Genomic DNA, 22300 nt, shown 5'->3' with positions numbered 1-22300 from the left:
AAAAAATGTATCTACCTCTATTTAACTTTGAATATATATTCTTTCTTTCTTTTCTTTCTTTCCTTTCTTCTCAACATATTTGTTAGTTCTGTTTTCATTGCTTTATTCCCCACTTGGCACCTTGCTTTAGTTTTGTCTTCCAGTTTGTGCTTTAATTAGTTTTGTTCTTAACTGGTAGATGTAATTTTTGATTTCCTTTGTTTGCCAGGTCAATCTACTGTACTTTATTTTTGCTGGACTGTTTTGATTTTGCTTATGGGTGTATATGTGTGTGTGTGTGTGTTCCATTATTTTAATTATTATTTGACTGATTTTGTAACTGCCATTTGTATGGGATTCATCTTTGGTTTCTCAATTTTGGGTATTTGTTTTAATCTCACTTAATGCCATCACAAACCACTTGTGGAATCTTCATTCCTGACCAGAGATCAAGCCCTGAGCCTTTGGAATGAGAACTCTGACTACAAAACCCTAGACTACCAGAGAACTAACCCTCGGGAGTATCAAATAGTGAGAACTCACACAAAGGAAACCCCTTGAATACAAGACCTGGCATCACCCAACCACCAGTCGCACCCTGTACAGGACGTCTCATCTAAACAACAAACAAAACAAAAATACAAACCCAATCATCAGCAGACAGGATCACCACCTCTCTCAACCTTGCCCATCAGAGAAAAAAACAAAACAAACAACAACAAAACTCAGCACGAATCTCAGGCTACACGAAGCTCACACAAACCAACGGACCAACCTGAGGAGGGCAGAAACCAAAAGGAAGACAGAATCCAACCTTGACGCCTGGGAAAAGGAGACCTCAAACACAGTAAGTTAAAAAAAAATAATAATGTAAAGGCAGAGAAATATGACACAAATGAAGGAATAAGCTAGAAACACAGAAGTCCAAATAAATGAAAACAGGCAAACTACCTAAAAAAGAATTCAGAATAATGATAGTAAAGATGATCAAAAACCTTGAAAACAGAATGGAGAAAATGCAAGAATCAATTAACAAAGACCTAGAAGAATTAAAGAATAAACATAGAGAGACAACACAATTACTGAAATTAAAAATACTCCAGAAAGAATCAACAGAAGAATATCTGAAGCAGAAGAACAAATCAGTGAGCTGGAAGATAATAAAAAGGTGGAAATAATTTCTGAAGAGCAGAATAAAGTAAAAAGAATGAAAAACTGAGGATAGTCTCAAAGACCTCCGGGACAATATCAAATGCAACAACATTCAAATTATAGGGGTCCCAGAGGAAGAAGAGAAAAAGGGTATAAGAAAATTTTTGAACAGATTATAGTTGAAAATTTCCCCAACATGGAAAAGGAAATAGTCAATCAAGTCCAACAGCTACATTAATCAAAGTAGTATGGCAGTGGCATAAAAAGAGAAATATAGATCAATGGACCGGATAGCAAGTCCAGAGATAAACCCACACACCTCTGGTCAAACTAATCTATTACAAGACAAGACTATACAATGGAGAAAAGAAAGTGGCTTCAATAAGTGGTGCTGGGAAAACTAGACAGCTACATGTAAAAGAATGAAATTACAATACTCCCTCACACTATACACAAAAATAAACTCAAAATAGATTAAAGACCTAAATGTAAGGCCAAATATTGTAAGACTCTTAGAGGAATACACAGGCAAAACACTCTCTGATGTAAATCAAAGCAAGATCTTTTTGAACAACATCCTAGAGTAATGAAAATAAAAACAAAAATAAACAAATGAGACCTAATTAAACTTAAAAGCTTTTGTATAGCAAAGGAAACCATAAACAGAACTAAAAGAACACCCATAGAATGGGAGAAAATATTTGCAAACAATGAGACTGACAAATAGACCAAAAAAAAATGCAACTCAAAAAAACAAAAAAACCACAACAAAAAAACCCAATTAAAAAATGGACAAAGGCTCTAGATAGACATTTCTCCAAAGAAAACAAACAGATGACCAAAAAGTATGTGGAAATATGAGCAACATCACTAATTAATAGAGAAATGCAAATCAAAACTACAATGAGGTATCACCTCACACTGGTCAAAATCGAAGTGAAAGTGTTAATCGCTCAGTCATGTTAGACTCTGTGACCCCATGGACTGTAGCCCACCAGGCTCCTCTGTCCATGGAATTCTCCAGGCAAGAATACTGGAGTAGGTAGCCATTCCCTTCTCCAGAGTATCTCCCCCACCAGGGATCAAATCCCGGGTCTCCTGGAAGCAGGCAGATTCTTTACCATCTGAGCCACCAGGGAAGCCCCCACTGGTCAGAATGGTCACCATCAAAAAATCTACAAACAATAAAGTGAAGAGGGTGTGGAGAAAAGGGAACTCTCCTGTGCTGTGTGGGAATATAAATTGGTAGAACCACTGTGGAGAACAGTATGGAGGTTTCTTATTGCTACAGAGTTAATACAGTCCCCTCAACATCCTTTCCTTGCCTCCTGTATCTCAATTTTATGGTGCCATAATTATAATCCCATTACCACATCATGTTGTGGGGAGAAGAAGGAATGAACAACCATGGGTTCTTTTGAATTTTAGAAAAATGTTCTGGGTGAGGGCTAATTACGGAGCCATATGGGCCCTACAGCTGTTATCAGTTCAGTTCAGTTCAGTCGCTCAGTCATGTCCGACTCTTTGCGACCCCATGGACTGCAGCACGCCAGGATTCCCTATCTATCACCAACTCCCAGAGTTTACTCCAAACTCATGTCCATTGAGTCGGTGATGCCATCCAACCATCTCATCCTCTGTCATCCCCTTCTCCTCCTGCCCCCAATCTTACCCAGCATCAAAGTCTTTTCCAATGAGTCAGCTCTTCGCATCAGGTGGCCCAAGTATTGGAGTTTCAGCTTCAACATTAGTCCTTCCAATGAACACCCAGGACTGATCTCCTTTAGGATGGACTGGTTGGATCTCCTTGCAGTTCAAGGGACTCTCAAGAGTCTTCTCCAACACCACAGTTCAAAAGCATCAATTCTTTGGCACTCAGCTTTCTTTATGGACCAACTCTCGCATCCATACAAGACTACTGGAAAAAACAGCCTTGACTAGGCGAACCTTTGTTGGCAAAGTACTGTGTCTGCTTTTTAATATGCTGTCTAGGTTGGTCATAGCTTTTCTTCCAAGGAGCAAGCGTCTTTTAATTTCATGGCAGCAGTCACCATCTGCAATGATTTTGGAGCCCCAAAAAATAAAGTCAGCCACTGTTTCCCCATCTATTTGCCATGAAGTGATGGGACAAGATGCCATGATCTTAGTTTTCTGAATGTTGACCTTTAAGCCAACTTTTTCACTCTCCTCTTTCACTTTCATCAAGAGGCTCTTTAGTTCTTCTTCACTTTCTGCCATAAGGGTGCTGTCATCTGCATATCTGAGGTTATTGATATTTCTCCGGGTAATCTTGATTCCAGCTTGTGCTTCATCCAGCCAAGTGTTTCTCATGATGTACTCTGCATATAAGTTAAATAAGTATGGTGAAAATAAACAGCCTTGACGTATTCCTTTACCTATTTAGAACCAATCTATTGTTCCATGTCCAGTTCTAACTTGCTTCCTGACCTGCATATGGGTTTCCTAAGAGGCAGATCAGATGGCCTGGTAGTCCCATCTCTTTCAGAATTTTCCAAGTCTATTGGGATCCACACAGTCAAAGGCTTTGGCATAGTCAATAAAGCAGAAATAGATTTTTTCTGGAACTCTCTTGCTTTTTCGATGATCCAGCAGATGTTGGCAATTTGATCTCTGGTTCCTCTGCCTTTTCTAAATCCAGCTTGAACATCTGGAAGTTCACGGTTCACATATTGCTCAAGCCTGGCTTGGAAAATTTTGAGCATTACTTTACTAGCGTGTGAGATGAGTGCAACTGTGCAGTAGTTTGAGCATTCTTTGGCATTGCCTTTCTTTGGGATTGGAATAAAAACTGACCTTCTCCAGTCCTGTGGCCACTGCTGAGTTTTCCAAATGTGCTGGCATATTGAGTGCAGCACTTTCACAGCATCATCTTTCAGGATTTAAAATAGCTCAACTAAAATTTCATCACCTCCACTAGCTTTGTTCATAGTGATGCTAAGGCCCACTTGACTATGTCTGGTTCTAGGTGAGTGATCACACCATCATGATTATCTGGGTCATAAAGATCTTTTTTGTACAGTTCTTCTGTGTATTCTTGCCACCTCTTCTTAATATCTTCTGCTTCTGTTAGGTCCGTACCATTTCTGTCCTTTATTGAGCCCATCTTTGCATGAAATGTTCCCTTGGTATCTCTGATTTTCCTGAGAAGATCTCTAGTCTTTCCCATTCTATTGTTTTCCTCTATTTCTTTGCACTGATCACTGAGGAAGGCTTTCTTATCTCTCCTTGCTATTCTTTGGAACTCTGCATTCAAATGGGTATATCTTTCCTTTTCTCCTTTTCCTTTCACTTCTCTTCCTTTCACAGCTATTTGTAAGGCCTCCTCAGACAGCCATTTTGCTTTTTTGCATTTGAGAAAAGCATAACTGAAAAAGATATATGCATTCCAATGTTCATTACAGCACCATTTACAATAGGACATGGAAGCAACCTACACGTCCATCAACAGAGGAATGGATAAAGATACGATACATATATACAATGGAATATTACTCAGCCATAAAAGAAAGAAATAATGCCATGTGCAGCAACATGGATGGACCTAGATTAGAGATTGTCATACTGAGAGAAGTTAAGTTAGATAGTGAAAAATAAAAATCATACAGTATTGCTTATTTTGGGAATCTTGAAAAGTGGTACAAATGACCTTATTTACAACATGGATAAAGAAGTAGAAAACAATCTTATGGTTGCCAGGGGAAAGGCAGGAGGAGCGATAAACTGAAATATTGGTATTGATGTATACACACCTACATATAAAATAGATAACTAATAACGACCTGCTATACAGCAAAGGGGACTCTACTCAATACACTGTAAATGACCTATATGGGAAAAGAATCTAAAAAAAGAGTGAATATATGTATACGTGTAACTGAGTCACTTTGCTATACACCTGAAACTAACACAATGTTGTAAATTAATTATACTTTCATACAAAATATCTTTTTAAGTAGGAAATGCAAAGGAAAAATTTCTACTGAGAAAGGGCAGGAATCAGTGCTGGAATCAGCACTGGAGAAAATTAAGATGGAAATATTGCAAAGTTAGGTAATTTAGCACTTTGTCATCAATTTAATTTTTGAGATAAGCAACTAAATTATATTAATCTTCCCAACCTTAACCTTACCTTTATGATTTAATATTAAAATTCTTTTTGGTACTTTAGACAACAGTCATATTCACTGGAAGCAGTAATTGTGTCATCAGTCCTCAAGGTCAAATATAGCTCATGTTGTACCAAGCATATGGCTGAGTCTATACAAATTATTAGATAAATAATTTTCCTATGAATCTATAACGCTTAATTGTGGAGCCACCATGGGATTTCTAAATATGCCGATTTCAGTGATCATAATAATGGAGCTGATTGACTACAGAGTTCCATCAGTTGCCAGGTTATCAGCCTTTATTACCACAGGAAAAATGAGTCAATTGAAAAAGGTCAATTTAGTTAGGTCATGTAAATACCATTAAGCACTTTTTGGAAATCAGACTCTTGCCATCAAACAAGAAAATACAGATGCACTGACTACATTAACCAAGAAGTTCTATTATAATGGTCCTCTTAAATTTAAACGGCAAACTTTCAATAGTTTCATAAGTTACTGCCAACAGGTAACTTGGCTTTGGACTGAGAACCTCATTTCAAAGCTACTTTCTACTTTCAAAACTGATTCAAAGTGGATTCGGAGATAGGAAAAAGTTTAATTTTGTTTCCCAAATCTAGACTAGCAGTATGACTATGAAGAAAAAGAAAAACAATCCATGTGCAATTTTTAATCTATGCTTTCTACCCATTAGGAAAAAAGTGAGCCATTTAATTTTATGTACTAGCTAGACAAGTTCTATCTGATCTCTGAGTATGGGTTTTCACTTGTAAAACAGAAATAAGATACCTGTAAAACAGGGTTGACCCTGCTCTGCCTCCTTTAAAGGGCTGAGATAGGAAAAATGAGTACCTCGAAGGCTATTTTCAAATCTAACTTTTAAAATATCATTTGTTTGAATTAATTTTAATTTAGTTTATAGCTATCCATATTCCATTGTACAACATATAAGAAAAAAATTGGTAGGATTCCATTTTTATTACCTAACTACCTAGCAAAAATCAGGTTACACATAATCATCTATGTATCAGAAGAGCTCTAGCCAAAAATATTTAACATGAATAAAGCAAAACAATTAGTCAAAAACAAATTTGGGAACTTGCCTGGACTTTTCAAAAATGTCAATGTCATGATAAATTTTTTTAAAAAAGGCAAGTGAAGGGTACAATTTAGATAAAAAGGAAACAAATGACATGGTGACCAGATGCAATCTGTGATCCTTGATGGAGTCTTGGATAAAAGAAAAAATAAAAATTGGAACATTTTGGAGACAATCGTGGCAATTTGTTCAGTATATTACATAATATTATTTTGTCAACAGTAAATTTATTGACTATGATAATAATATTACAGTTATGAAGGAAATGTCCTTGTTTTCAGGAGAAACATGCTAATATATTCTAGGAAAGAAATTTCATGCTGCTTGCTGCTTACTTTCAAATGGTTCAGAAAAAAATTTTTTTTAAGTATCTAGAGAGAAAGCAAATGTGGTAAAATGTTAAGAATAGCTGAATAATCTAGGTGATGGGTATCAGGTTTTATTTTTCTATTCTTTCAACTTCTCTATACATCTGAAATTTAAAAAATACTCTGGGGGGAAGTGAACACTATGTACAACAAAAAGTTGACAAACAATGGAAAAATTACATCAATTTTCCAATAATAAAATGATACTTTAACCTAAATTTTAAATGAAAATAAATGCACTGTTACAATATTTGAGGTATATTATTTAAGAGCAACATTAATCTTTCTAATACAACAGATAAATTAAGTGGACTTAATTACATAATAAAAGGTCTCACTGTAGGATTTCCTTTAAGAAAAAGTGGCATCATCTCTAAAAGCAGGGCAGAAACAGATCAAATGTCATTACTGGAAAGATCATAGAAATTAACTGAATCTTTATACACTAGCAGACCAGTATCTACATGTTTTTTCAGGACATATACTAACATTTTTTCTCAAAAGATAAAGGCAAGTAGAACATGTATATTACAGTTAACAGATGTGATGGCTCATGTTTTACCACATACTGAAGGCAAGCAAAGTTACACAACTAGAAACAATTGAAGTTCATAGGCAGAAAACATGATCTTCTAATCTAGAAATGCTAATTTAATTCTAGAGTTGGAATGCTATAGAGGAGGAGGAAAAACTCTCTAATAAACCCTAGACTTGGAGGATAGACAAGATGGTGAGATAAAATAAGTCTGCCTTAGACTGAAAAATTTTCCTGCAGATTTCTGGGTGAAAACTTTGAAACTAAAATTTTGTAATCTCCTTTTTATCAAACCAGTATATTTACGTGTATGTGTATTCTTCTGGCAGAAGGCTAAACAACTGTCCATCAATCCCATAAGAAATCAGAAAGTATACTCAGGAATTTCTTTTTATGGGTTCATTTAAGCATTAACTAGAAAGAGCATATTACTGTAACATGATGTTTATATGATTTCTTAATTATACATTCATAAAAAATTTAAACCACCTGTTAACGTCAAGTTACATTCTCTGCTTTAAGATCTATTTGCTGGTACAGATTTCCAATTACTACACTTTCTTACAAAATATACAGTATTTCCTTTACCAGATAGGTTCTATAAACAGAAAAATAAGATTAAATTATCTTTATGAACTATTTTTAGCAGTTCTTCCCTTTTTTGTAAATAAGATGACAACAGTGTGAACCGTAATAGAAAACAATTTCATAAAATATTATACCTTTATCTTCAAAATAGCATTTACCTTGTTAATAGACACTATCAAAGCTGGTTCCACTTTAGCTTCAATTTCCTCTGGAGTGTAAAAACAATAGAGTTTGCCCCCTCTTAAAACACAATACAACCTTCTCCAATGAATCAGACCTCCTACCATTTGCTGAAAAAGCAAAATCAAGAAATTCTCAACTTTAAATCATTATTTATCATCTTAACTCTCAACTCAACAAAATACTTGAATTATCAGTTAGTTTTTAAAGATGTTTTAATATGATAGTTACCCAATTAATTTACCATATAATAAGTTAGTAGCCCAAAGCCAAAAAGTTAGTTTATGATTATCACATTACTCATACACATAAAATCATAAATCAATGCAATTTAAGAGAAGCTAGTCTACTAAAAATTAGTGCTTGGAATTCCACAGCAATTCACCAAATGACTCAGGAAAATTATAAAAATAACTCAATATTCAAAATATAACTTTCCCTTACTGTTCTCAGAACACGGACTTCCCTATAAAAATGCAAATTTTCTTTCCTCTTAATGGAATATTTTTTTAAAAGCTATTGATTCATTGAAGCCCATAATTAATTATTTACTGAATATAAATAACTATAGTTATAAATAAATAAGGAGTAGGTTGCACAGAGGCAGCTTTGGAAGCCTAGAGGCCAAAACTGTGCTGAAAGCTGTCTGCCAGAAAGGTCTTTATGGGAAAGGTTTGAGAAGTCCTCATCAGCTTCCCCAAGGAGTCCTCTGTTACTGATTATCCTGTTGCTGCTATTAATGAAGCAGAGGAACCGGAGAGGCAGCTCCTTAGCCATCAAAATTGCATTAAGACCCTTCCCCTTCCCACCTTGTCACTCCCAGCCACAACTCCTATTCTGTGTCTAACAATGAGGAAGCTACCCATTCAAGATATGATTTTATATAAAAAAAAGAAAATACTTTTCAATATCAAAATGCCAAACAACTGCCATTAAGATCTAAATTAGAGCTACAATTGTAGGATATTTAAAGTCTTCTAACCTGCTTATTAAGAAATCCCGCAAATACATTCTCAGCCATACAGGTTGGTTGGGCGACTAGTCGGCAGCACATGTTACCATATAAGGGAAGCCAAAATGAAGATTCTTCTATTTAAACGAGAAAAAGCCAAGGTATAAATATATGCTTATTTAAGGTCATTATACATTTTAATTATTTTTACAATTTTTATTTTTGCTTTATATAAGAACATATGTAAAGGTCCATCCTACTCATATTACCATATTCAATAACAGCAAATGAAAGAAAGCAGTCAGGACAGGATGCTATTAAACTAATAGTTTGTAGTAGTGGTCCCCAACATTGTTGGCACCAGGAACCAGTTTTGTGGAAGACAATTTTGCTACAGACTGGGAGGGTGGAATGGTTTCAGGATGATTCAAGCACACTACTTGAATTGTGCATTTTACTTATATTATTATTATTACATCAACTCCACCTCAGATCATCAGGCATTAGATTCTGGTGGTTGGAGACCCCTGGTTTATAGCATGCTATCACCTGGAACAGAAATGGAACTTTTAGTCTCTTGATCTCTTTCTTGATCTTAAAGCAATTAATCAATGGAGGTAGTTCAGGGCATATTAGTAAACTCAGGTAATTTAAAAAACATCCTAATAAAATTATTTTTGTATGTCACATTCTACTTTTTACTCTGGTTTTCATTATAAAGTGAAAGAAAGTGAAGTCACTCAGTCATGTCTGACTCTTTGCGACCCCGTGGACTGTAGCCCACCAGGCTCCTCCATCCATGGGATTCTCCAGGCAAGAATACTGGAGTGGGTTGCCAGTTCCTTCTCCAGGGGATCTTCCTGACCCAGGGATCGAACCCAAGTCTCCGGCATTGCAGGCAGAGGCTTTAACCTCTGAGCCACCAGGGAAGCCATTAGGGTTTTCATTATAGTAATTAGCAAATTGATCCTCTGAATAAAACACTTCAGAGCACAACTTAAATAATTTAATAATAAACGTTTTGGCCCTTCCCCTTCTCCCTTTCCTTACTGAACAGTTCAGTTGTAAGCCATTATGTGAAGCCCACCAAGATGGGGATCTGTGCCAGGAGTTGCGGGGAGGGGAACAGTAGTGGGCAGAGCTAGGTGCTGGAGCTGGGCAGGATAAGAACGCTGAGTGAGAAAGCTTCCTGGCATGAGGGGGCAGAGCCTGAATGGGCTGAGGACGATGGATCACACGGGGAATCTAGAACCCAAGGGGAATCTCTTCTCAGTGGTTGGCCTGGCATGGAGAGTTGGGGTCCAGGTAGAGCAAGGAGGGTATCTATGCGCAGTGGCTACCCAAGTGAAGTGTCAGAATCCAAGGAGAGCAAGAGAAGTGTGCACATTTTGGGGGTGGTCCAGCCATGGGGGTCAGCTTGAGAGCAGTGAGGAAGCCATTCACACATCTGGTAAACCAGAGGCGTGCGTCAGTGTCCAGGAAGAAGGAAATCCAAGCACAGGGGCAGCTGGCACAGGTAGGCTGACAAGGGTGTCCACATGGGGTAATGAGGGCAGCCAGGCATGTGGAGTTAAAACCTGAGTGGGGTGAGGAAAGCAATTATGTGAGGAAGATGGGGAAATGGTTGCTTTTAAAGAGACTAATCAAAGAATAAAATACAGTAGATAATATAAAGATAATAGAAGACAGGTTTCTCACTATCAGAGAAAGGAAATACAAATATGCAGAATGAACTCTTTGGTATTGGTTTAGAACTAGATGTACTGGTATGAACTCATGGTTTTCAACATATAGAGATTAAGAAATCCATGACAAAAAATATACACATGTATGCCCACTAAGAGGGCCTAGGAAAAGTGACAACTAATGGTGACAGTCTGATGGCAATGAATTTACCTAAACCTCCCACGTCTTCTAAATATTATTTCTATTAAAAAGAACCAGTCTTCTTTGGAGAAATGGCTGATTCCAGGACTGGGGCAGGTAAAGTACATGATGAGTCTGACATATCTTGTCATGCCTGAAGCAAGGAAGTACTCAATGAATGAGGAGGACATGGAAAAACACAGATACCATCTTGAATGTAACCCCACTGGCCAAAATAGAGACAATTTGAATCTCAAAGTAAACAAGATATTAACAGATTATAATGCACTGAGTAAAACTATAAAACACAAATCCATGCTACTATAAATAAATGAATAAAGTTGAAAGTCTAATAAATACTATACTTAGTTTCAAAGTACCCCCATCCCACGCACAAATTATGTATTAATTACAGAAGGGGTAAACAAAAAGAGTAACTGCACAGTAGAGAAGCTTGACAGAAACCCTAAAATCAAGTGATCAAAGTGAACATCATCAGTCATGGGATGAATCAAAATATGCCACCTGATAGAATGCAATGAGAACTCAGCACTTCTGTGACATTTCTGCCAAAGATGCACATCCTGAGTCTTAGCCCCAGAAAACATTCAACAAACCTAAACACAGGGAACTTCTACAAAATAAGTATGATATTTTAAAATGTCATAGTTATGAAAGCCAAGGAAAGACTGGAGAACTGATCTAGATTGAAAGAAACTGAAGAAGCATGATGATTAAATGCAGTAAGTGAACCTACACTGGATCCTTTGGTCATAGGGACATTACTGGAAAAATATTTGAATAGTGCCTGTTTAACAGGAATAATAGTAATACATTAACATTCATTTCCTGACTTGTATAGCTGTAACGATGTAGCTGGATGTCTTTTAGCAGGAAATAGATACTAACATAGTTGAGAGTAATGAAGCATCAGATAAGCAACTTGCTCTCATATACTTCTCGAGAAAAACAAAAAGACCTTGATATTCAACTTTTAACTTTTCTATAAGTTTGCAAGTGTTTAATAAAGTTCTTTCAAAAACATTAAAATACTCCTCTAATGTAATGTGCAGGCGGGTGTACAGCCTTTATAACTGTATGGAAGTAAAGCAATGTATAATTTATTGTGTGTATCAGAGTATAAATAAAAATGCAACATATGGTCAGCCCTTTGTTCACACTGGACCACACAAAAAAAGATTTGTAAAGTTTTCACTGCACCCCTGTTGGTAAATGCCTATTAAATGACTAACAATTGGCTATTACTATTATTAACCAAAAAGTTAGTACAGAAAATAAAATACTTTTGGTAAAAATACAATTATTTAATATATATTTAATAGATGTAGCCAAGGTTTCGTACATCAGTTAAACGAAAAAGACCAGCCTAAATGAAGAGCATGTGTGTGGGTGCTAAGTTGCTTCAGTAGTGACCGATTTCTGTGCAACCCCATGGACTGTAGCCCGCCAGGCTCCTCTGTCCATGGGATTCTCCAGGCAAGAATACTGGAGTGGGTTGTCATGCCCTCCTCCAGGGGGATCTTCCCGACCCAGGGATCGAACCGGAGTCTTTATCTCTAACCTCTGTCGGCAGGCAGGTTCTTTACCACTAGCACCACCTGAGAAGCCCAAATGAACAGCACAAAATAAAATAATTTTTATCAATTTACCTGCTCAAAATTTTACTAAAGAATAGCACACAACAAATTTTCTGGGCCTATTCTTTTTATTATTACGTTGTTAAAGCTGCTATCCTTTAGAAATAAAGGGCTTCATCTGAGAGAATTTAAGTGTATAAATATACTACAGGCAATGATTTTAAAATGCAGATATAAATAAATGAGAATCTCCTTTCTTAAAATAGGCAGGAAATGAAAGAAACATTATATAAAAGCATGGATCTAGGTAATACATCTGAAATAAAATTTGTGATTTATGAATTTAAAGTTTCAAAGTGAGTTTCTTTACATACAAGACTTATGGATGATTTGTTTTTAAGTTAGGATGTAACTCCTAAAGAAACAGAATCAGAATCATAATCATAAATGATTAGTTTTTCAGACCAGTTCATAAAGTTTGTTCAATCAACAATATACCTGGAACCTAAACACCACATGTAACAGTTTCTCTAGCAAAATAACTTCAGATTTCATGGCACACCAAGAAAAATAATTCCTTCCTAGTTGCAGTCCTTGAAAACAGATATTCAATGTAAAATTCTTTGTTCTACAGATCACATGCCACACAGGCCGCAGTCAGCTGTTACTTCCCCTGTAGATTTCTCTACAGCTCATGACCACTGGAGAATAAAGCACAGAGCTACAGTTTCTTCTCTCTACTTTTAACAAGAAAGATGACATCTAGGCTGGTCACTTAACTTGCCCAAGTATCAACTCTCATTCTTAAAAATACTACCTATAAAGTACTAGGGTTGTTGTGAAATTAAACAAGAAAATGTGTAAATATGACATTTATCACTGTATCTGGCATGTAACAGATGCTTCTTATAATGTCATATCCAGGGCACTCTCAGTCCTGAAGCCATATCCTTTCCATTTCTCAATGCTGTCTTTCCAGTCTTGTGCAACACATTTAATCAAAATACTTAATTCTTCTTTTCTAACCAAGGGTGGTATTAGGACAAGATGAAATGAAACAGGAAGTGAAAGAACAGTTTGACCTTTCATACTGGAAGATTTTATCTAATTCATCTGTAGTTTTAGATGGGGAACAAAATGGAGTTTTAAAATGACAGCGACAACAAAACTAAGGCAAGAGAAAGAATCCAGATAACATCTCGGTTTCCTGTCAGTCAATCTTTACAATGTGGTTTCATTGTTTTATAAAAAGTATAAAAATTTCTTGATGACAAACACAAGCCTTAAGATACCATTTTGGCTTTTTCCTTCAACTAGTAAGAGCAATAAAGTTGAGTTATAAATTTCAAAAATCTTGTATTTCCTCTTTACAGTACCTGGGAGACACTGACATAACTTTATTTAGGAAAACCTTTTTAAACATAGATTTATTAACAAATAAATAAAAGGGTGACTTTTTCCTTTATAAAATTGTGTTTATTTTTAATTACACACTTTTTTTTCCAAAATATAATTGATTTACAAGATTGTCATTTACACACATTTCTAGGAACATTTCTATCACATCAAAAGAGTTTGACATATAGGCCAGTGTTCTTAAATTTTCTACAGCGGAAGCTACAAGTCGGTTGTTAACCATTTTGGGGTGTTACTGCTGTAAGCACAGGTCTTTTCATAGTCTTTAATATCCTACTCAGGCTTCCCAGGTGGTGCTAGTGCCAGTGCAGGAGACAGAAGAGATGCGGGTTCAATCCCTGGGTCAGGAAGACCCCCTGGAGGAGAGCAAGGCCACCCACTCCAGTATTCTTGCCTGGAGAACCCATGGACAGAAGAGCCTGGTGGGCAACAGTCCATAGGGTCACAAAGAGTCCGACATGACTGAGGCGACTTAGCGGGAATGCTCAATATGCTAATCTCTATTGTGTTTTTCTTGGAAAGAAATATACCACATAGTTATGCTTATTTGCTCATGAGCATTTCTAAAGGAGAATCTAGTAATATCTTAAGAGCACTAACGACAAAGGGACACTGCTGAAATTGATGCTTTCTTAGTGAATTTTATTCATTTCGACAGTCTTTCTGATGATTTAGTTGAATAGGATCTTTCATCATCAATTCCATTGTTAACAAATCATAGTATTTTGAATTTTCAGGTGCTTTATCAGTAATAATATATGCCTAGGACCAGAACACATAGCAGAAAAAGCACTGCCTGTCCTGGATTATTTAAAGTCTGGCTTGAACACTAGCTAGCTACATAATCTGGCACATTACATTCTCTAAGCTGCATTTTATTCATCTGTAAAATGTAAATGATAACAAAATAAGGAACTTGGGAAGGTCAGAGTTAGCCAGTGGTAGAACTAGAATACGAATCCAAGGCTGATGGCTCCACAGTCTCCATTATTATATTAATCACTTCATTGTAATGCTCCCTAAGAACTACATCTCACATAGACTAAAAATAAAAACTGCTTTAGCATAAGAACATGTAATAGGACACCTACTCTCAACAGATTTTGGGGAAAACAATACAGTATTGTTAACCTATGTCACATGTTGTACAGCAGATTTCTAGAACTTATTCATATTGTATAACTGAAGCTTTATACCAGTTTATTAGCACCCCCTTTCTCTTCTTCCAAACCCCTAGTAACTGCCATAGTAACTCCCATAGTAAACTACGCTTTGCTTCTAACAGTCTGTCTATTTCAGGCACTTCATATAAGTAGAATCAGGTAGTATCTGTCCTTCTGTGACAGGCTATTTCAGTTAGCATAATGTCAAAGATCATTCATGCTGTCACATATTACAGAATTTTCTTTCTCAAGGCTGAATATGTCTGCAACATAACAGGCACTCAATATATGGTGATAATATCAATAATTCTAGAGAATTGACACAAAATGGAATTAAAACTTAATTTGCCAAGTTTTCTGATTTGCCAACTGATAATGCTAATACTGTTACAAACTTGAAGTTGTGGGCAAAAGAAAGCTCAACTGGATTGTTCAGACCAATCCTCCCACTGAAAACTACTATAAAATGCTGAACCAAATCTATTTTAAAAACTTTAGAGCAACAAAGAGGTAACAAAACTAAAAGAAACTACCAGTACAAATCTGATAAATGAGAACCAGTAAGTGGAGCACAGAATCTGTTTGTCTTGAGAGCATTTGCTAATCCCAGCAAATCCAATTTATGATTTAAGATCCTGCAAGATGAGGGAAGTAGACCAGAAATCAGTCTAGGACTTTAACATCGTAGGCAGATTGATGGGAGGATTCCTCATATTAAGCTGATAGCCCAAAGGAATCACCAACTGGGTAGTGAAAGTGAAGTTGCTCAGTCGTGTCCAACTCGTTGCGACCCTGTGGACTGTAGCCTACCAGGCTTCTCCGTCCATGGCATTTTCCAAGCAAGAAAACTGGAGTGGGTTGCCATTTCCTTCTCCAGGGAACCATAAATAAACCAATCTAACTGCCCAGGATTCCCACTGCCTGGAAGTGGGGATGAAGGGATCCAGAGAAACTCAGATATGGTCTTTGGATAAAGTGAGCCTAGTCGCTCCAAGTTCCTGCCAGAAGCAGACACTAAGCATTAATTTATTCTGCTATGTAAACTTTCAATTATACTGACAAGTACATGAAAGTAACTATACATGAAGAAACTGAGTGGTAACCAGTTACAAAAAAAAAAAAAATAGAAACTGACCAAGAAAGACTTTATATATCTGAATTATTAGCCATAGACTATAAAATAGTTATTCTTTTAATAAAAACCTAAAAGATAATATTAACAGTGCATGCAGGGAATACAAAGCTTCATAGCAGATTTAAGAAAAAAATCAAACAGAACTTCTAGAAACAAGAAGTACAATAAGTGAAATGAAGAACTTGGTATACAGATTCAACAGCAGATCAGAGAGCTGCAAAGAGAATAAAGGAAATAAAAGAGTGCATTAAAAATTCTAGGAAAAGTAGCAAAGACAGAAAAAAAAGATGAGGACTAGATCATAAGTGATAATAAAAATAGAGAACACAGTCAGAAAGACTAACATAGGTTTAATAAGAATGCTAGAGGAAGAAAGGAAAGAGAATGGACCAGAGGCTATCTGAATAGACAAGATGCTGTCCAGAATAATGAAAGACATCAATCAGTGTAAAGAAGTTCAAGGATTTCCAAAAGCAGCATAAATAAAACTAAATTCTTCACCTATAGCATGGTGAAGCATCAGAAAACCAAAGACAAAGAAAAAATGAAAAGTTACCTTCACAGAAGTGAACACTGACAAATGATTTCTAACAGCCAGTTCAAGACCCTGAGAGCTCAGCTGGTGAAGAATCCACCTGCAGTGCAGCAGACCCCGGTTCAGTTCCTGGGTTGGGAAGATCCCCTGGAGAAGGGAAAGGCTACCCACTCCAGTATTCTGGCCTGGAGAATTCCATGGACTATATAGTCCATGGGGTCGCAAACAGTTGGACACCACTGAGCCACTTTCACTTTCACTTTTCACACGACACCAGAAGGTAGTGGAATTATAGCTTTAATATTCAAAAAGAAAAATATTAAAGTGCCAAACTTCTACACCATGCAAAAAATGCCTTTTAAGAGTGAAGCTAAATAAAGTCATCTTCAGACAAACACAAAGAATCAAGAAGTATGATCCTAACATAACATACTAAAATAAATTCTAAGGATTATACTTCAAGCAGCAGGAAAATGATCCCAGATGCAATAAGGTATAATAACACACACGGATTTTTAACTTCTGAGCCACCGGGGAAGCCCCATTTATATCATAATTATGTTTTAAACTGCACATTTACATTTTATGAACTTTTCTCTATTTTTAATGTAATATTTAGTGTGAAATTTAAAACATATATAGTCATCTCTCTTTACAACAAAAAGTGTAAGTAAGGTAGTACATGATTTTATATATTCTACCTTGAAAAATGAAAAAGAATAAATAACCCAAATCATATTTCCAATCTACTTTACCAACACGACTGTATATTTTTCATCATCAGTTCAGTTCAGTTCAGTCGCTTAGTCGTGTCCGACTCTTTGCAACCCCATGAATCGCAGAATGCCAGGCCTCCCTGTCCATCACCAACCAACTCCCAGAGTTTACTCAAACTCAGGTCCATCGAGTCAGTGATGCCATCCAGCCATCTCATCCTCTGTTCCCTTCTCCTCCTGACCCCATTCCCTCTCAGCATCAGGGTCTTTTCCAATGAGTCAACTCTTCACATGAGGTGACCAAAGTATTGGAGTTTTAGCTTCAGCATCAGTCCTTCCAATGAACACCCAGGACTGATTTCCTTTAGGATGGACTGGTTGGATCTCCTTGCAGTCTAAGGGACTCTCAAGAGTCTTCTTCAACACCACAGTTCAAAAACATCAATTTTATGACGCTCAGCTTTCTTCACAGTCCAACTCTCACATCCATACATGACCACTGGAAAAACCACAGCCTTGACTAGACGGACCTTTGTTGGCAAAGCAACATCTCTGCTATTTAACATGCTGTCTAGGTTGGTCGTAACTTTCCTTCCAAGGAGTAAGCGTCTTTTAATTTCATGGCTAAAATCACCATCTGCAGTGATTTTGGAGCCCAAAAAAAAATAAAGTCTGACACTGTTTCCACTGTTTCCCTATCTATTTCACATGAAGTGATGGGACAAGATGCCATGATCTTAGTTTTCTGAATGTTGACCTTTAAGCCAACTTTTTCACTCTCCTCTTTCACTTTCATCAACAGGCCTTTTAGTTCCTCTTCACTTTCTGCCATAAGGGTGCTGTCATCTGCATATCTGAGGTTATTGGTATTTCTCCTGGCAATCTTGATTCCAGCTTGTGCTTCTTCCAGCCCAGCGTTTCTCATGATGTACTCTGCATATAAGTTAAATAAGCAGGGTGACAGTATACAGCCTTGACATACTCCTTTACCTATTTGGAACTAGTCTGTTGTTCCATGTCCAGTTCTAACTGTTGCTTCCTGACCTGCATACAGCTTTCTCAAGAGGCAGGTCAGGTGGTCTGGTATTCCCATCTCTTTCAGAATTTTCCACAGTTTATTGTGATCCACACAGTCAAAGGCTTTAGCATAGTCAATAAAGCAGAAACAGAAAATTTTGTGGCACTCTCTTGCTTTTTCGATGATCCAGCAGATGTTGGCAATTTGATCTCTGGTTCCTCTGCCTTTTCTAAATCCAGCTTGAACATCTGGAAGTTCACGGTTCACATATTGCTCAAGCCTGGCTTGGAAAATTTTGAGCATTACTTTACTAGCGTGTGAGATGAGTGCAATTGTGCAGTAGTTTGAGCATTCTTTGGCATTGCCTTTCTTTGGGATTGGAATGAAAACTGACCTCTTCCAGTCCTGTGGCCACTGCTGAGTTTTCCAAATTTGCTGGCATATTGAGTGCAGCACTTTCACAGCATCATCTTTCAGGATTTGAAATAGCTCAACTGGAATTCCATCACCTCCACTAGCTTTGTTCGTAGTGATGCTTTCTAAGGCCCACCTGACTTCACATTCCAGGATGTCTGGCTCTAGGTCAGTGATCACACCATCATGATTATCTGGGTCATAAGGATCTTTTCGGTACAGTTCTTCTGTGTATTCTTGCCACCTCTTCTTAATATCTTCTGCTTCTGTTAGGTCCATACCATTCCTGTCCTTTATTGAGCCCATCTTTGCATGAAATGTTCCCTTGATATCTCTAATTTTCTTGAAGAGATCTCTAGTCTTTCCCATTCTGTTGTTTTCCTCTATTTCTTTGCATTGATCGCTGAGGAAGGCTTTCTTATCTCTCCTGGCTATTCTTTGGAACTCTGCATTCAACTGGGAGAATCTTTCCTTTTTTCCTTTGCTTTTCGCTTCTCTTCTTTTCACAGCTATTTGTAAGGCCTCCTCAGACAACCATTTTGCCTTTTTGCATTTCTTTTTCATGGGGATGGTCTTGCTTCCTGTCTCCTGTACAATGTCAGGATCCTCCGTCCATAGTTCTTCAGGCTCTCTGTCTATCAGATCTAGTCCCTTAAATCTATTTCTCAGTTCCACTGTATAGTCATAAAGGATTTGATTTAGGTCATACCTGAATGGTCTGGTGGTTTTCCCTACTTTCTTCAATTTAAATCTGAATTTGGCAATAAGGAGTTCATGATATGAGCCACAGTCAACTCCCAGTCTGTTTTTGCTGACAGTATAGAGCTTCTCCATCTTTGGCTGCAAAGAATATAATCAATCTGATTTCAGTGTTGACCATCTGCTGATGTCCATGTGTAGAGTCTTCTCTTGTGTTGTTGGAAGAGGGTCTTTGCTAGGACCAGTGCGTTCTCTTGCCAAAACTCTATTAGCCTTTGCCCTGCTTCATTCCATACTCCAAGGCCAAATTTCCCTATTACTCCAGGTGTTTCTTGACTTCCTACTTTTGCATTCCAGTCCCCTATAATGAAAAGGACATCTTTTTTGGGTGTTAGTTCTAAAAGGTCTTGTAGTTCTTCATAGAACCATTCAACTTCAGCTTCTTCAGCGTTACTGGTTGGGGCCTGGATTACTGTGATATTGAATGGTTTGCCTTGGAAACGAACAGAGATCATTCTGTCATTTTTGAGATTGCATCCAAGTACTCCACTTCAGACTCTTTTGTTGACTATGATGGCTACTCCATTTCTTCTAAGGGATTTTCGCCCACAGTAGTAGATATAATGGTCATCTGAGTTAAATTCACCCATTCCAGTCCATTTTAGTTTGCTGATTCCTAGAATGTTGACATTCACTCTTGCCATCTCCTGTTTGACCACTTCCAATTTGCCTTGATTCATGGACCTAACATTCCAGGGTCCTGTGCAATATTGCTCTTTATAGCATTGGACCTTGTTTCTATTACCAGTCCCATCCACAACTGGGTATTGTTTTTGCTTTGGCTCATCCCTTCATTCTTTCTGGAGTTATTTCTCCACTGATTTCCAGTAGCATATTGGGCACCTACCGACCTGGGGAGTTCCTCTTTCAGTATCCTATCATTTTGCCTTTTCATACTGTTCATGGGGTTCTCAAGGAAAGAATACTGAAGTGGTTTGACATTCCCTTTTCCAGTGGACCACATTCTGTCAGACCTCTCCACCATGACCCGTCCATCTTGGGTGGCCCCACACGGCATGGCTTAGTTTCATTGAGTTAGACAAGGCTGTGGTCCTGTGATCAGACTGGCTAGTTTTCTGTGATTATGGTTTCAGTGTGCCTGCCCTTTGATGCTCTCTTGCAACACCTACCATCTTACTTGGGTTTCTCTTACCTTGGACGTGTTTTTCATCATAGCTAAAAGTAATCTGGGAGTGTGGAGAGTGCTTATGCTAAGTTTTACAAATCTTCCTAATCACCTTCCTCCCTTCTTCACCCTGCTAACTATTTCTTTTTAACAAATTATAACTACCAATTGTCATCTAGAGAAAAATGTTTAAGATTAATTTAGCCCCACTTTTCCCTTATATCCTCTGCTTTCTACAAACAGACAGGTTGGTTTCCTCAATTACAAATTCAAAAATAAGACAGGTCTTTGACAACTATTAACAGAAGAGTGGTGAAGTCATCCATTTCAAGTGAAAGAAAAGGATTCAGAAAACGCAAAACCTTTCTGTTCTTAACAAGCAAGCCTCACAAACACATCTCTAGCAAACAGGAGGCAGAGAGAAAAATAAACTTTTCACATTTGGGGAAAAGGGACGGACATATTTGAAAGAATTCACAGAATCACTCATGCCTATGTCATATAAGCCAGTTGTCACTTCAGAGGAACATATTAAAATCAGCAATTATTACTTTCATGACACATATTGACATAACATGTATAATAAGTAAAATGAATACTGTACTTACCATTCCCATTAACAGAGAGATTATGAGTCTTGAAACTATCCTCAGCGCTTTCCAAGCTCAGGGTAGTATGAGCTAGCAAATTGTACTTTGCACCACTAATAGTGAGAAAAAAAGACAGGTGTTAAGAATTTAGTATATTTTCTACTACACAAAATATTTAGATGTTCAACAACAACAAAATAGACAACCTGATTTTAAAATGGGCAAAGGTCTTGAATAGACATTTCTTCAAAGAAAATATACAAATGGTGAATAAAAACATGAAGAGATACTCAAGATCATTAATCCTAAGGAAAACACAAATCAAAACCACTTCACATTCATTAGAATGACCATTATTTAAAAAAAAAAAAAAAAAACAGAAAGCAACAAGTTGTTGGCAAGGATGTGGACAGATTGGAATCATTCTGCATTGCTGATGGAAATGTAAAATGTTAACCACTATGAAAAACAGTATGGTCATTCTTCGAAAAATAAAACAGGATTACCATGTAAAGTCTGATGAGAATTTTTATTAATTGGGCCAGGTGATATGTTTCATAAATCTTGTCTCTTACTATATATGTAATAAAATAAACATTACAAAAAATATGTATACATGTAGCAATAATGCAATGCATGCATGCACTTCATTAATAAATAATGGTACACTCCACAGAATGTTGTCCCCTGGGTGAAGGCTTCTTGGTTTTGGATTTTTCAGTTTTATTGAAAAACAACTGCCATACATTACTGTATAAGTTTAAGGTTTACAGCACTTGATTTCATTGGTTTGATTTATCTGGACAGAGAAGCCTGGCGGGCTACAGTCCAAGGGGTCTCAGAGAGTTGGACACGACTCAGCAACTGAGCATGCACATCTTGGTTTTCAAAATACAACCATCATAGACAAGAGATATCTCTTATTAGCCAATGTTTTTTTGTCAGTGTTTACATAGGAAAATGGATGCTTCTGTCCCCAAA

The 22300-nt window shown here is 37.0% G+C and overlaps 1 protein-coding gene across 3 annotated transcripts in view; it reads right to left on the bottom strand.

The window, feature by feature from the left end:
• Positions 1-22300, bottom strand: part of RTKN2 (rhotekin 2) — a 100845-nt gene that overhangs the window by 23191 nt on the left and 55354 nt on the right. For all 3 annotated transcript variants that reach the window (XM_043476866.1, XM_043476865.1, XM_043476867.1), the window contains 3 exons: positions 21338-21432; positions 9014-9120; positions 8010-8141 (listed from right to left, as the gene is read on the bottom strand). In XM_043476866.1, the coding sequence (XP_043332801.1) occupies positions 8010-8141; positions 9014-9120; positions 21338-21432 (334 nt within the window). The remainder of the gene's footprint in view (positions 1-8009; positions 8142-9013; positions 9121-21337; positions 21433-22300) is intronic.

The sequence above is a fragment of the Cervus canadensis genome, chromosome 8, assembly GCF_019320065.1.
Source record: "Cervus canadensis isolate Bull #8, Minnesota chromosome 8, ASM1932006v1, whole genome shotgun sequence".
Taxonomy (NCBI): domain Eukaryota; kingdom Metazoa; phylum Chordata; class Mammalia; order Artiodactyla; family Cervidae; genus Cervus; species Cervus canadensis.
Note: the sequence above shows the minus strand (reverse complement) of the source record. Positions and strands in the feature narration are given on the sequence as shown.